Below are 16,531 nucleotides of genomic sequence, written 5' to 3'. Positions count from 1 at the left end.
AGCTCTAAAAACCAGGACTTCTTTCATCCCTGACACAGGATTTGACCGGCATTTCTAATAGATATTCACTGGATTCTTGGACATGGGTATTTCCAAGCAAAACCTGTAACTTGTAGGTTTTATTCTACAGTGTCCAGAGTCAGTTTGTGTGAGATGGGAAGCCATATAAATTAGACGGATGGCAGGACAGACAGAGACAAAGGAGGGGCTGAGCTTTGAAATCAAGGAGGTGAACAGAAAAACTGGCTTACTGTAAGAAGAGATAAGCAAAATCTGTCCAATTTCTATAATATATTTCCATACCAGCTGAATATATCTGAATGTATGTAAGTCTTTCGTGTAGTATAAGAATGCCTCAAATTACTGACTACCAATGCTTACCTTTATCCTGAGCTTGATCAGCAACATCCACTCGTATTCTCCTGTTCCCTAGACACTAGACATGCAACAAAATAGTAATTGTTACATTCAAAAATGAAATCTGATTTAGCTTGCACAGATGGAATTACTTAGTGGCTGGGCTGATAAGTTACGCTAAGCCACGCTTGGTTTTAGCTATGATTTAGTCAACCACTTGGTCCATACATCATGCTAACTTATATGACATGGATTGCAAACTATAATGCCTTGGATCACATATCATGCTATGTTGTAATTGTATGCATCGCGAGTACCAATAGCTCTAAATGCTGATGAAATTATGCTAGCAGAGACCCCTGTAAATACCATTACCATGTTAATGCTCACTTGATTCAAATCAAATGCTCATTTGATTACAAGAAGCACAATTATGTAGCGCCTTAAGAGCAAATACATTTATTTTATTATTTTTAATCCACAATATTCAAGGTGTCCCATGACATTTCATTATTTTTCTGCAGTAAATAGCACACCTATCCTTCTGAATACTGAAATTTGTCCCATGTTCTCTACTATAATTATAAACTTTCACTGATGTAGCTATATTCAGAATCACCGCAGGAATAGGAAATACAGTACATCAAATTAAAACTAGCACACGTTCTCTCTTGGAATCTAGGGTTCCCAAAATATTAAATTATCAAGTTACTTTAAACTAAAAGTGGATTTGATGGTCTCCTTTTGAAAAAGGTAGATTAGATTATATAAAATGTAAATGGTCAGATAGAAAGGACATGTTATGTCAAAGCTCTTTGTGATATCCTGGACAGAGGAAACCTAGTAATCTTATGGCCTTGAAATATTCCCATAAAGTGTATCTAACTTTATTGATTCTTTCTTCTGTTCTATACAAACACAACTTATATGTATTTGGAGTCAAAACAGCTCACTATCAAACAACAAGGTTTACAAGTATTGTGTCTAAGGAATTGTTTGCTGAGTAAGAATATTTGCCATCACCGTTTCATTATACCGCACCCCACTCACTGACTAGTAGTATCCTGCATGTTGCTGGAAAAAGAGAAGGACAATGGCAGAAACTGCATATAACAGACTAGACAGAATATTGAGATAGCTGACTATTCTTGGCTTCAGTAAAAGATGCTTTGTACTACTAAATGATATAAGCAGATATATATCCCGCCTCAAACAACTAAAAAATAAAGAGCAACCCCAAACTATAAAGCACTAATATAAACTCATTAGATGAGACCGTATAACGTTAGTTATAACCAGCCCAGAATAAAAATAAACATGTAAGCATATCACGCATGCCTAATTATACTATTATACATGGAGCCTAGAAATGAAGAGCACAAAGGGGATTTAAGTGCCTTCTTATGATTAATTGATTTGGGACCATCAAAATATTTTCAATTCCTAGTCAACAGACAAACAGATGTCTTCATATATTCCATTTAGTTTCAAATACTTGAGGGGGACACCTAAGATCTTGTATTATTGGGTATCTTTTTGATTGAGTTCTTCTCCTGTGATCTAGACTGAGTTATGTCTTCAAAATGAATTATTTTCTTTAAAACTCTACTCACTTCTTAAATGAAGCCGTTTAAATTCTTGACTGTTCTTAGCAGTAATGGACTTTGCTTGCATTTGACAAGTTTCAACTCACCTCTTCATTGAAGCTCAAGGCACGGAGCAAGGAGTCTATGTCTTCAAACTCAGCATATCCAAATCCTTTCAACCTCTCTGGGTTACTAGGCTCTCGGGGCAAACGAACAGCACTTATCTGCAGCTAAATGTAAAATGTGAAAGGAAAAGATTTTCAGTAGTCACTTTGTATAAAACTAACGTAATAATAGAATTACAGTTCAAGTCACAATTAAAAAAAAATGCAGTTAAAAATAATTTGTTTGTTGTTTAGAAGAGCCATTAAGAATCAGAATGAGGATGAGGGAGAATGGGACCTCCTCACTTCAATGCGCTTGCCATCTTTTATCTTTACTTTTTATGGATTTTACTGTAATTTCTTTGATTGTTGTGAGCTTCCTATAGTTGTTGACAGTGAGCGGCATACAAGTTTGCAAGTTTGATAAACTAATATTACAAAATTGCAACTGATTAAAAAATAAAAATCATTATTAGTAACAGGCAGAGGGAATCACTTGAAAGACAGTAATGGATGCAAATGCTAGACTTCGTTCTTTAAATCAAGTCACTTATTAAGACAGAACTGAATATTATCCCAGAATCAATATATTGCCCCTCTTTTTGCAATTATCAGAATTTGGACAAATTCTGGACAAGACAAATATTTAAGTTTAAAGTAATTTGGAAGATTGCCTAGTATTTGCAATGTTACAGCAAGGAAGAGATTTCATCAACTTTTTGAATCGCACAATTCTTCCTATAAAATTACTTTAAGTCAGTTACAGAAGATCCTTGAGTATTGAAAAAAAATGTAACACTTTAAAAGCAGCTTCATCAGCTTATCATGGCCAGCATTTCCAAACAAGAGGTATTACTGTTGTGATCTGTGATCACAGAGTGATTAGAGCAGCAATTCCCAAATGATATGCCACAAGAGAACTGCCAGTTCTATGAAAATAACCGCTACTGTAAGCCCAGTGCAGCTGCTCACAGAAAAAGCTGTCGGATGCCTCTTTTCAGCTCAATGCTCTTCAAACCAAATTTAGATGGGTGGATAATGCTACTCAAAGTTTGATTAGATCACTCATCTCATTCTTAATAAACTTCAATAAATTTCCTAATCTCAGACTCCAGCACAGTCAGAATAGCGACGTGAGTACAATCTCAAAACAGCTGAGATTATTTAGGACTTCTAAGTTTTAGTCTTAAAAAGAACAAACCCATTAAAAAAAAGTTCAGGTCTTTTTTTTCCCCCCAGGTTCTTGGAAGTTTCACCATACACTGAGACATGATTGCGAAAAATTGAAGAGGTTCACTAGTTTTGTGATAGCACAAATAATCATGGTAGGCTTTTTAGTGTTTCTACTAAAAGCAAACTCCCCAGAGTAGAGATACTTAGACAACGCTTGAGTACACAAGGCTGTTATGCAAGGTGTAATCTCCATTCAAAGATTGTTTAGTATCTCAATTTCATTGAACATTTTTCCACCTTATTCCACATCGCACTAAGAATAAATAAACATGTTGCCTGCAGGGAAACTCAAGTTACCTCATATACTTACATTCAGTCCTCTGAAGAAATCCTTAATAGATTCTTCTGTTACATCATAGGGCAAATTTCCCAGAAAGGCAGTGTAGGGGGGTGATTTTGGGAGACGGCTTCTGTCAATATTGGGCTCCCGAGCTGCCCGAGGTGCAGTAGGCAGGATGGAACGGTCAATCGGAGGGGCTCGGTACACATCATCATCATTGCTATGCCAGGTGGTGGAAACTAGAAGAACATTTTTGCACATTAACAAACCCAATGATTTCACAAGTAAATACAGTAGTTTGCAGTAGCACAGCCATTATGTTTCTAGGGATGGAGAGAATACCTGGTAAAGAGCAATTATTTCTGTTTACTTTCAACAGTTGTTTAACGCTGTGCAAAACACACCACATTACAAATACATTTCCTCCAAATTTCTCTTATCAAAAACACTATAAAACAATATATGAAACCAGCAGAAATCTAAGAATTGCTATTACAGGGATAATGAGTATAAAAGTAGGAAAAAAACTATTCTTGAAACCAAGAGAAGAGAACATATGTCGCTCAGGGTTGAACTTTGGAGTCCTTGGTGCTCTCTGAACTTGTCTGTTTCCTTGCAGATACAGTAACTTGACCTGCCAGGTTTAGTGAGGGTGTGGTTTTCTTCCTGGTTTTCTATGTGTCTATAGAGATAAACCATGTTTACATACCATTCAAGAGACAATGAAAAACTAACAAGGCAACAAACAGGCCGAAATACACCCACTCTAGCAACCAACACCCAGATAAGAAGGGGTTAATAACAGAGAAGAAGAAATTAATACCCTAATCAAGGAGCTATCAAGGGGGGAAGCCACATCCTTACAGAGAATGGCAGGGCAAGCTACTATTCCTTATAAACAGGGAATAAACCCCAACCCCAACCCCAACCCCAACCACCCCCCCCCCCCCCCCCGTTACTAGTACTAAAGATATTACTTAGTTGGGTCTGCAAGCAAACAACCAAGCTCAGAAAGCACCAAGAACTCCACTATTTTTGAAATTTAAATATATGGTTAATTTTTTTAAAACATCCATTTTTACTAGCCAGCAAAAATGTATTAAAATGCCCCTACACGCAGGAAAATCCCTTTTCTTTCTACTCAACAAATTACAGTTTGTGAGTTATTTCTCAGGGAGAATCCTACTTCTCAGAAAATGTTCCTATTTCATATATGTTTACATAGTAAATCAAAGCTAGCAAAAAGGGTACAGAAGAATGCCAATTTTATCAGGCTAGAAATATTAGGAAGGTTCAAACTTGCCTCCACAGTAGTGCTGGCTTCAGAAATGTTCCAGCCACCTTTAAAGTTCAGCCTACTGTAGTATCTGACAGCTGTTCTTGAATATAGGTTTGGGCTACTAAGATTAACAATTTCTGCAAATGTAGAAACTCCTGGTATCTATTCCACTTTATTTAGTTACTAGAGGGGTACAAGTCGTTTCCAATCTGAAACTCCAAATTTCAAGTTCAAAGCAGTTGTTTCACTTTGAAACATGCTATTTTGAGTCGAAAACAAAATGTGTCGAGTATTTCAAGCTCAAAATACTACCGGAAGAGTCAAAACAATTTGAAACAGCTGTTTTGAACTCAACACAATTCCCCCCCCCAATTTGAAATCTTTTCCATTCCATTAATAGCTGCTTATTCACACAGCTAATAAAAATCCCGCAAGAAAGTTAAGAGGAATAAACCAACCACCTTGCCAAAAATATTAACTGGATATTTCTTAGTGAACCTTGCCTAAAACATTACTATACGAGGTTGAGAAAGTTAATTTCCTCCTTACCATCTCCTTCCAGGTCATCTGTTTCATCTGCCCAGCTGACTGGTTTTGGAATATAGGTGGGAGCACCACCACCACCACCACCACTACCACCATCTTCTGCCAGAAAGTTCGTCAGAGACAGGGTCTTCCCCTTCTTGTTCTTCTTCTTAGCTGTTAAAAAAAAAAAAAAACAGAGGCAAGTTCAGAGTCTAAATATGCTTTCCTCAAAAGGCCCGAAACTGAATTGCTTTTCCGTAAGACGTATTGAGGAGGATACCCCCAAAGCTGATCACTTCTATCACAATAAAAAATATTCAGTTAAGTATTTTAAGATGCTGTTTTGAAACTGAAGTAAAAGGGTAGGTAATATATCAGTATAGCAAGGGTGTCAAACTCGATTTCATTAAGGGCCGCATCAGGGTTGTGTTTGACCTCAGGGGGCTGGGGTGGGCATGACTGCAGTGGGCATGGTCAGATCAAGGTCACTCTTGTCAGGGGTGCCTGTGGCAGCCCGAGCACTCTGCCAGCGAAAACAGGCTCCCGAGCTCCGTTTTCTCTGGCAGAAAGAAAGGAGGATTGTGGGCTGGTCCTTTGCTGTTTCCGGGGCGGCACCATGGGCCAGATCCAAGTACCCCGCGGGCCAGATCCAGGCCTTTGAGTTTGACATCCCTATACTATAGAGTTAGGTAAAGAAACAACAAAAATAAATCCTAAATGCAGTTTTGGAAATTGGATTAAAAAAAAGTTTTGAATAGTTTATAGCTACTATGCTTTATCTATGCTTCCAATAAGCTTTGCCTAGAATATCAGCCTTCAAGCACAACTAAAAGGAACAGACTTTCCATTTCCCTTATCTGCCTTTTCAACTCTATGTAAGTGGTAGCTGTGAGGAGCCTGTCCAAAGTTATGTTATTTGCCCAACAATGAAAGGGTTTTTTTTTCTTTTTGGCAAATTAAAAAAAATTGTCCACTTCCAGGGGAGATATGGTGAAATGAAGATGCAGAGTCAACAATTATGGCAAAAGACCAAGGAACTGGAGCAGTTCCTTGGAATATCTCCAGAAAAGGAGAGGGTGAGAGATCACCCACATGTGCTCAGGACAGCTGCTCCTTGCAAGGAGACTTCAGGGCAGAGGTTTTGCCCATGTTTGAATGCTGGAAGATAACAGAATCAGCCATCTTGCTTGCAACCACGGGGAGCTTTTTAAACGACATTTAAGTTCAAAAACTGTTCACCTCTAATCACTTTCAGAAATTGCTTATTAACCTTCCTGAAGTTATTAGAGACTTCAAAACTCATTGTGTGACTTCCGGTCGGCACCGCAGGCTCCGTGGATGGTCTTTTATGACCGCCAGCCCTGCGCCTCCGTAAAAGCCGCTTTGACAGCGCAAACCGGCTGTCTGGCGGCTGAAAAACTCTCCTTCGGGAAAAGAAGGAGAGAGCCGGTGGGCGAGAGTAGAGCTCCCCGAAAGCCCTCTGGAACATTTCCAGAAGCTTGGAGGGTGAGAGCTCCCCAGCCAGCCCGCCAAGAAGCTCCGGAGCCAGGACAACTCTGCGAAAGCAGAGCGAGAAGCCGCGATCCGATCCTGCTTTCAAAAGTGAGTTTGACTGATTACAAGCGCAGGCAGAGCGGAAAACAGGAGAACAAGCTTTAAAAGTACAGAGCTTAACGCCGAAGTTTAAAAAAAACAAATTTAAAAACTTCAAAGAATTTGAAATAAACAACAAAAAACTAAGATTTTGATCTAAGAAAGTTATAAATGGAATAAGGATCCAGATACAAAGTATCCAATACAAAGTATTTAATAAGGCTATTTCATTCATTCAGATCTCGGATGTCTTCTGCTTGTGTTCCCTTTATTTTTTTGAGCAGTGTACTTTTAAAAACATGACAGAGGCCTCAAAATTCAGATAAGGGAAGGATCTGGGTCTAAAATAACTGTCTGCAGGTTGACTAATAGAATTTAGCTGTCAACCATAAAGTCCTCTTAATTTAAGAACTAATTTAATATAAAGGTTAAAATGTCACTATTTGTTCAAAAGGCAACTAATCATACTCCAAAATATTTAATTCATTAAAAACATGTATATGCTGCTTATTTAAAAATCCTGAAGCAGTGATTATAATAGCATAAATGAAAAGAAAATTAAAAACAGTAAAAAGTTATACAGATCAGGGTGGCCTAAAAAATAAATTTCCTAATGAAAAGAGATATATACATTGAGAAAAATTAATGATGAGAAAAGCAAATATAAAAAGAGTGTGGTATAATGCAGGGGTGTTAAACATGCGGCCCACAGTCCGGATACAGCCCGTGCAGGCCACGCCCACCCCAGCTCTGCAAGGGCAAAAACCCGACCGCAATGGATCGGGTTTGACATCCCTGGTATAAAGGAATGGGGGGAAATGTCTATTCCCACTTCAATACATGCTAAATAAATCTATATTATAAAAGCACTCTTGCTTTTCAATTCCTAGGTGTTAACTTGTTGTTGCTTCAAACTTGTTCTGGAGCAAACAAATAATATGAGCTCAAGACATGGATGAATGCCCTTCTCCAAAAGCTCATATCACAAAGACATTCTACAGTGTGCTAAGATTTCCTTTATATTTGCATTATTCTTAAAGGGCATTGTGAATACACAGGCTACTGCTGTTGCAGATATACAATGCAGATATTGTCTCTGCAATTGCCAAGAAAAACTAATAAGGAAGCAATATTAAAAGAATAACAATCCAATGCTAATAAGAGTTCATTATACAACACCTTTACTAATATTTCAGGATGCCTGCAGATTCTGCTAGGGTTTTATCTTCTCTACAACAGTTGCACCCTAAAAATTTCTGCATGAAGGGTCAGGCATTAAGCCAATATATAAAATGGATTGGCAATGCTTTACAATATTTAATGATTCAGCTGCTGCTCTTGGTTCACATTACTTACTTTCTTCTGCAACCTGCATAGTAATTGGTCAGTCCCTGACCAAAGATAAACGGCATGGTTTTAAACTATTTGCTCCCTTCCCTCTCTTATTAAGAGTGTAAACCCTACAGACAACTTACAGAAACATTTTTATTTGCCTCCATCATGCCTCCACATTGTGATAATTTCAATTACGTCATCACATTATGACTTCATGGCAAGACTGGCAAAAGATGTGCCTTTAAGCACATGAAAAGTTGCCTTATTTGTATCATTATCTATACTTTCTAGATATAAGAAGCTCCACAAACAAGCACTGCATATCCAGAGGAGGCTGGAATCCTTGAGGACAATTAGATTCTATATTTTATAGAATAAAATGAACAGAATCACAGAACTACAGGCTAGACTCAACGATAAACCATTTCTGAGAAGAAAGCAATGATAAACTGCTTCCATAATGTTACTAGGAAAATTACATGGCTGTATCTATGAAGTCATGATAAACAAAGATTGTCTTAAAGATTTTACTATCCTAGAGGAGAGAGAGACACTGGTACATAATACATGCTGTAAATGCAAGGCTCCAGATTTAACATCTGGCATCAACAACCAGATTAGGGAAGATATAGCTAAGACTCTGGAAATACCAAAACAAGTCATAGTAAATACACACTCTTTCAGATTCCAATTAAAAATGTAAAATTTTCATATAGATGTGTTTCTGAGATCAAAACAATTTCTTGAATAACACTGAATAGTATTGGATTTTTTTTTCATTTCACCCTAGTGTATCTATGAACACCGTAATTTATAAACCAGGATTTTAGCTTTAATAAAATATATGAAAGGCTGATTTACCCTTGTTACTAAACAATAAGGTTTGTTTGGTTTGGGCTTAGAATGTTACATGAGCCAAACTAAAAATGTCTTCTTTAAAGAAACAATAGTTTAATACTATGTCAGTTATTTTTTTTTTATCTCAATATATTCTTTCAACCTCATTAAATAGAATTATCAAATTCTTCTGCTAATGGAACTGGAAGGTAAGCCAATTGTATCTCCCATTTTCAGCCTCTCACATAACTTCAAAATCTGCTTTGGCAAGTTTGGGAACTATAGTGAGCTGCAGGAAGCACAGAGGTAAAACATTATTGTGAAAATCATTTTCAAGCTATTGGAAAGCAGGCTGCCTTTATTCTGCATTACTCTGGTAGGAGAAGGCTTGACACTATAGTTTGACCCTGAATTACTCCATTGAAAAAAATCTGGCCCTGTTTTACAGGCCCATCTTAGCTACAGTTATATATAACCATCACGAACGCATGGTCAAAATGTATGTTCATAGTATCAAATGAAAACACAGTTCTAAAATTCCACTGTTGTTCATTTCATATCGCTCTTGGGATAAAAATATAAAAACAAGGTTTAATTCTATAATCACACTATCCTTGGATTGTGTGCATTCAGCAGTTTGCTTTCAATGCTTTTAAAAATAGAAGCCAAAACAAGGATATAAAGGTAATTGCCACTTACCATGTCAACATGATATACCTAATTGCACAAATCTCCATTCTTTCAAAACCATGAGTTAATTTCAGCCATACATTTTGTTTTGCAATCTAAACTATTCTCAAATCCCTATAAGCACTCCCTGGTGTGAATACAGCAACTTAAACGTAAGATAAAATTCTGTAATAATTCATGTCTAAGTGTACTAAGTCTTCTCCATACCATTTCCTTTAACTGATACTTCAGACTAGGAAGGTTGCTAGGTAGGAAAAGGTTGCTATGCCTTTTTAACATCATAGTACACTTGTCAATTTTTTTCTTGACTTTCACTTTTATATCCCACAATGCTCAAAATCCATGTTCTTGAAAAGCTTCTACTCCATTTCAAGTTTTCTACATAAACAATATGAAGTATTTGCCATAAGCTGATTTTAGTCCATAATCAACAGAAGTGCTTAAACCTGAACATAGAAAACATAATTTTCTCCCATCCCATTACAAATTAACCTTTTACAAATTACCCTCATCCTAATTTTTCCCTCACTTTTCCTATTCTTAAAAACTAATCCTAAAAGCTTCAGTGACATCACGATATATTTGCAACTTACTGTAAGTTAGTTATTTCAACACATATAACTGCCACTGAAATATCACACACTTGTTTTTATAAAGGAACAGCTCTGTGCAACTATTACCTGAAGCCAAAAATACATGCTTATTTTTGGATCCAAACCATAATTTCAGTCAGAAAAAAACAATTTATCATAAAAATCCAGGTTCTAAAGAGCTATAAAACTCATCAGAATGCTTAGAACAATTTCTTGATTAGTAACTTTGGCTGAGACAAATCTACAGTTATAATGTAGTTACTCAGAGACCTTTGTGCAATATTAAAAAAAGTGCATCAAATCTTGGAAAGGAGCAAAAAGGCCTTTTTCCATTTTAAAATGCAAATAAAATGCTTGCTGAAATCATTAGATTGAAATATATATTTTATGTGATATAGCCTGATTTTACAACAATATACACACATGTGCAACTTTTAAGCTGTTTTCCTCCTTCCTTTCAACAAAGGTAGAGGGGCCCCACTGTTTTTGCACCATAAAGAAGAGATTCACTGTTGTGCAAACCAGTGTTTTAAAACCTTGAAAACAAAGAAAAAGAAACCCTAAAGACCTTGGATAAATCTAACCTTTATCCAATCTTTTTTCTTATACTCATAGCAGATGTATTTTAAAAACTATGTCTGTCAAACCCTTCAGATCTTGTTTGGTATATCAGCAAAATTTGGAAAAATAACAGAGTGCCATTTCATTTTCCCTGGCAAAGCAGCATTTGGGCAGAAAAGTTTCAGTAATGGAATAAAATAGAACCATATTTTGTTAACTGAAATGTTGGGGACATGCTAAGAAGGGAATGAACTCTTATGGTTCTAGCACAACGAGAAAAAGTCATGCCACAAAGACTGTCTCTTTGCTTGGGAATCTTTCACATTTTGTTTGAAATATGAATATTTCAGATATATAATGTCCCTCCCTATATCTAAAGATTACATATTTTTGTACATCTTCCTACAAATATATTCTCTAGGCTGCCCTGGAAAAGATCAAATGAAAATTATAAAATAACAAAACCTATCTCACCTCAGGCAATCAATCCCCCAAGCTCTCTCAGCAGTGAAGATGTTCCAGAGAGCCAATGAAATAAGAAAATGCCAATGAAATGAGAAAATTTCAGCAAATTGTTTCAAAATCCTCTTGCTGCTTTTCAGAAAGAAAAGTGTGGTGCAACTGCTAACAAACAGCACATGTCAAAAACATTGCTATTAATTGCATAGATTTATCTTTGCTTAGTAATTCTTTGGCTACATAAGTAATCTTTAACAAAAACAGAATCAAGAACAAAATTCCAAATATTTTAAGTTGAGTAAATTGCCAAGACGCATCCCGATATAAACCAAACCTAACTTTGTCACACATATTCAGATCATCAGTTTGTTACCAGATCAAATTTAGATTTATATTATTAATATAAATTTACATTAACATAATTTACATTATGTTATTATTAATTTTCATCTGTCTGAAAAAGCAAAAATGTACCCCAAAGCAATACTGGAAAATGAGGGGAAAATCTTCTTTCCCCAAAGGAGCACCTAGAATTGCCTGTTCTCTTTTCTTTTTTTACTTTATAGTATATACAGTTTGGGACAATAATGTCTGTGAATTAATGTGTATAAAAGTGGATGACATGTTCAGTTTATTTCCCCACACTGCATCATTTCCAGTCTAGATTCTTTTCTGGGTAGAGTGGGAATATAGGTGACAAGGACAAGAAAACCCAGATGATCTCACCTGGAGGGGGGAAAAAAACCCTACTGTTAGCACTATCTTGAAAAACAAAATAGATTTGATATAGAGATTAGGTTTTTAAAGTGATAAATACACCTTAAAGATTAATTTTCAGAATTCCAGCATGAAGCAAATTATTCTCATATGTATGCATCTGATAATGAATTTTGCAGACAGCTTTGGGGCAAATATTGCGAACCATGTTGGTATAGTGTTTAAAACATTAAGCTACAAAGTGGGAAAGTTTAAGTTTCTAGTCCAGCTTTAAGCATGAAAAGCGGGGTGACTATGGGCCAGTCATTCTCAGTCATAGGAAGCAGGCAAGGGCAAACCACTTTTGAAATTTTGCCAAGAACATTGCAACAATTTCTCCAAACAACCATCAAAAGTTAAAACTGATCAACAGTAATTCAAAGGCACATATTTTGAATCAATACTGACTTGTAGGCACATACAGGCATTGGGCCTGCGGCATATATGCCTGACTTCTGGGAAAGCCCAAAGTTTCAACTGTGTTGATCAGTTTCATGTGCTAACAACTGGGTGTTGGTCACAGTATGGGCAACCTTGCAACAGGACTTCTGTTTAAGACAAAGGATCAGTCACATTCAGGGAATTGCATAACAGAGTTTAAATGAATCTAAGCCTTTTGCATGGTGCTATTCCTAAAAGGTTTAGATTACTATAAAGCTAGTTTGGTTTCAGTGGTTAAGGCATCAGCTAGAAACTGAAAGACTGGTCCCGCCTTAAGCACAAAAACAGCTGGGTGACCCAACTTGGACTAGTCATTTTCTCTTCAGTCCTAGGAAGGAGGAAGTGGCAAGCCACTTGCCAAGAAAACTGCAGGGACTTGTCCAGGCAGCCTCTAAGAACTGGACATCATTGAATGAAAAGAACCCCCCCCCCACAGTATTTACACAGTTTTATATGCTGGATTTCTAGCATAGTGAGTGGTGCAGTCAAGATTGTAGGAAGAAATATCCTTCTGGGTTCAGCTCCAAGTTCAAGATACAGTATACTTTAGAATACTTCTACAAAAATATCTACAGTATACTGGCTGGCAACCACTTTCTATTGCAATTATATTTGTTTGCAATTATATGTACATTTTTTTAAAAATGTGCACTCTATGCACCCAGTTGGGAAGGGGGATTAAGATCCCTAAGTAAATGTTTTTAACTATCATGCTTCAATTTGTCATCTTGGGGAATCACATCTAAATCTTTTTTGCCACATTCCTTATGAACTGAGAATGCACCCTAAAACATACAGAACTTCCTAGGTAAAATGCAGATGAAGGTAAAAATTATTGGAACTCAAAAAGCTACTTTTTAAAGAAAATTTCTGCTGGTACTAATCTTCTGTGAAATAATGTGATAAAATTCTTGATGTCTAAATATTCTTCTAATATATTTCCTCAATCAAGCTACCGTAGGAACAACCCTGCTATCTGGTAATCCTATTAAATCTATCCCAGATCTATCATTCTTTTTCCAAAAATACCTTTTGGGCAAATATTTGAGACAGTAATGGCAGCTAAGGGAAAATAACTAGAAATAGGAAGTTATATTCAATTAGAAATTAAGGCTTTAACAGTAAAGAGAGGTCACTCTATGATCTATAGAAGTTTCTGTGCAGATGATAACATTCTACCACATGAGAAAACCCTGCACATATTAAAAGCCTCAAAATTAAATCACAAAATTCTATTCAAGATCATGATTAGTACATTACAAGCCCAGGTATTCCTTCCAAGGACAACGCTACATAAGCAGTATTATCTGAAGTACGCATATAACAGCACAGTCAAAGCTACTGGAAAAAAATGATTGCAGGGTAGGCTTTATCTATTCATATTAGATAATGAAATGCTAAAGTCATCAGAATCATTTGATATTTTAATGAAGGACGTCATTCATGAATGTTTCCCAATAGTAAACACCCACCCACAAAGACATGAAGGTAGAAGAACATAAATGCAGAAGCCCTACCGCAATCTGCTTCATGAGTTACTGGCTTTCTGTTTTAAATTAGGACAATAGCAGGGACCAAGGAAGGGCAGGGGAGCCTGGCATGCTCTGGTCCATGGGGTCATGAAGAGTTTGGCAACTGAACAACAAAAACTGTTTTTAAAAACTATTCTATAGATTGGACTGGATAAGAGTTCATTCTACCACATATATCAATATGCAACATCCCCCCCCCCCAACTGTAGAGGTGGTTTGTGTATAAGACACTCTATAATGGACACGGATGCATTATGGCAAATGTTACAAGAGTAACATTTAGCACATAGAACTATTCTAGGAAGATCATGAATATAAACATCATTTTTAGAAATACAGGTAGTCCTTGACTTACAACAGTTCGCTTAGTGACCATTTGAAGTTACAACAGCACTGAAAAAAGTGACTTATGACCATTTTTCACACTTATGACCGGTGCAGCATCCTCACAGTCATGTGATTTACATTTGGATGCTTGGCAACTGGTTCATACTTATGACCCTTGCGGTGTCCCAAGGTCACGTGATTGTCTTTTCGTGACCTTCTGGCAAGCAAAGGCAAAGGGGAAACCAGGTTCACTTAACAACCGTGTTACTAATTTTAACGACTGCAGCGATTCACTTTAACCAACGTGGCGAGAAAAAGTCATAAAACAGGGGCAAAAAACTCCCTGAACCAGTTTTTCACTTAAGCAACATAAATCCTGGGCTCCCTTCCGGTTGTGAAGACGAGGACTTACCCGTTACACGGCGTGTTTAATTGGCAAGGTATGGAAAGGCAGGGAAGCGAAAAGTAAACCCAGTGCAGACTTTACTGCCTGGTACAGAATCCATCCGTGGACTAGGCAGTGCACCCCCCCCTCCTCCTCCTCCTCCCATTTCCAAAAAAAAGAGAAGGCCGTGCCTCCTCTCATTTCTTAAAGAGAGGATGACAACGACGATCACACAACCGATCTGCATTAAAACCCCTTTCGGGCCCTTTGCTGTGTTGTTGTTGTTGTTGTTTTTTCCAATCTTCGCCCAGCAGCCCTTAAGAGCAGCAGCCTCCAAGGTAGGCCGGATCTCCTTACGTCATTGCTTGCGGGAGATTCACGACAGGGTTGTAAGCAAATGGCCGAGAGGGCCCCATAGGCCACCTCATGTGCTCGTGACCCCTTAAGAGACAGACAAGACACAATTCCCCACAGGAACTATTCAGTCCTTTCTCCAGGAGGAAGATAAAAGAGGGGGGGGAAGGAAAGGAGCGCTGGGCAGAAAGGAAGCGGGGTTTAAAAAAAAGGGGGGGAGGGAGGGAGTCTCTCTCTCTCTCTGCCCGTGGGGGCGAGAAAGGACACCCAAGCCCCACTCTTCTCTGTGGGGGAGCCATCAGGAACGACACCCACGTGGGTGCCGCCCAGGCCCTTCCCTTCCCCGTTTCAACCCGGGCCCGCCGCGGCTGCGCACTGGAAGGCGGCCGAAGGTTCCATCTGCTCTTTCTCCCCCTCCCTCCCTCCCTCCCTCTCTTCGCTTCCCCTCCCCACCCACACCCCCACCCCACGTGCAGATTGCTGGTCACTTAATTCGGGCGCGCGGGTGCCGCTTCCGCCGCCCGCGTGCTCGAAGCCAGAACGACCCCCCCACGGAGCCGCTGGTCGCGTTCGGAAACCGCGGCGCGCGCCGATTCGGGTTTAGCCTTCCACTACCCCCCACCCAACCCCCAACCACCCCACCCCACCCCCACCCCCACCCCGTCGGCGCCCAGCAGGCCTAAAAGGGACGCCGAGGGCCCGCGGACGCTTCGCGGCAGGCCTCTCCCCTGCAACTCGGCGTTGGAATGAGATCGAGCCGGACGCTACCGGCCTGTCTTAAAGCGAAGGCCCGCGTCCCGCGGAGCACCGCTCACCTGAGGCCGCCATGTTGGGATGAGCGAGAGAAGGCAAAAGGCCCGGATGCGCCCGTCACGTGATTATAGCGAAGGCGGCACCACCTCCTCTTTTCTCAGAAGGGCGGAGGCAAAAAAAAAAAAAGAAAAAAAAATTGGGGAGGGAATAGGCGAGAAACCAAAGGGGCGAATTGGCTTTGCGGTTCACAACCCCAGAGCGGTGATGGAGACCTAGCGCGCGGGAACAAACGTCGGTGGGCCTGGGTAGAAAAATTTCCTTTAAAAAAAAAATCTTTGCTCTCTAGCGGTGACGTTATTACTGAATTTACTGCAGCCTGGGGCCTCGGATAAATTAATATTGCAGCTTCCATAATCTGAAGATCAGAGACTTTGGAAACTTTAGAATTAGGAAATGAAAATATGCACAGGCATTGGAGACTTTGGAACTATATATATATATATGTATATGCTTTTACCCGCACCTGCAATTAAAATGAATGGTCTTTCGGT

At 38.6% G+C, this 16,531-nt stretch overlaps 1 protein-coding gene across 1 annotated transcript in view; it reads right to left on the bottom strand.

The window, feature by feature from the left end:
- EIF4B (eukaryotic translation initiation factor 4B) overlaps nt 1-16,267 on the bottom strand; it is a 37,811-nt gene extending 21,544 nt beyond the window's left edge. Inside the window, exons 1-5 of the mRNA XM_034419282.3 lie at nt 16,043-16,267; nt 5,389-5,538; nt 3,591-3,799; nt 2,051-2,173; nt 382-436 (exon numbers count right to left, since the gene is read on the bottom strand). Of these exons, the coding sequence (XP_034275173.2) occupies nt 382-436; nt 2,051-2,173; nt 3,591-3,799; nt 5,389-5,538; nt 16,043-16,055 (550 nt within the window). The 5' untranslated portion in view covers nt 16,056-16,267. The remainder of the gene's footprint in view (nt 1-381; nt 437-2,050; nt 2,174-3,590; nt 3,800-5,388; nt 5,539-16,042) is intronic.
- Between the last annotated feature and the right edge of the window lie 264 nt (nt 16,268-16,531).

The sequence above is a fragment of the Pantherophis guttatus genome, chromosome 2, assembly GCF_059756535.1.
Source record: "Pantherophis guttatus breed Tessera chromosome 2, ASM5975653v1, whole genome shotgun sequence".
NCBI classification, from domain to species: Eukaryota; Metazoa; Chordata; class Lepidosauria; order Squamata; family Colubridae; genus Pantherophis; species Pantherophis guttatus.
This window is presented reverse-complemented; position numbering and strand designations above follow the sequence as displayed.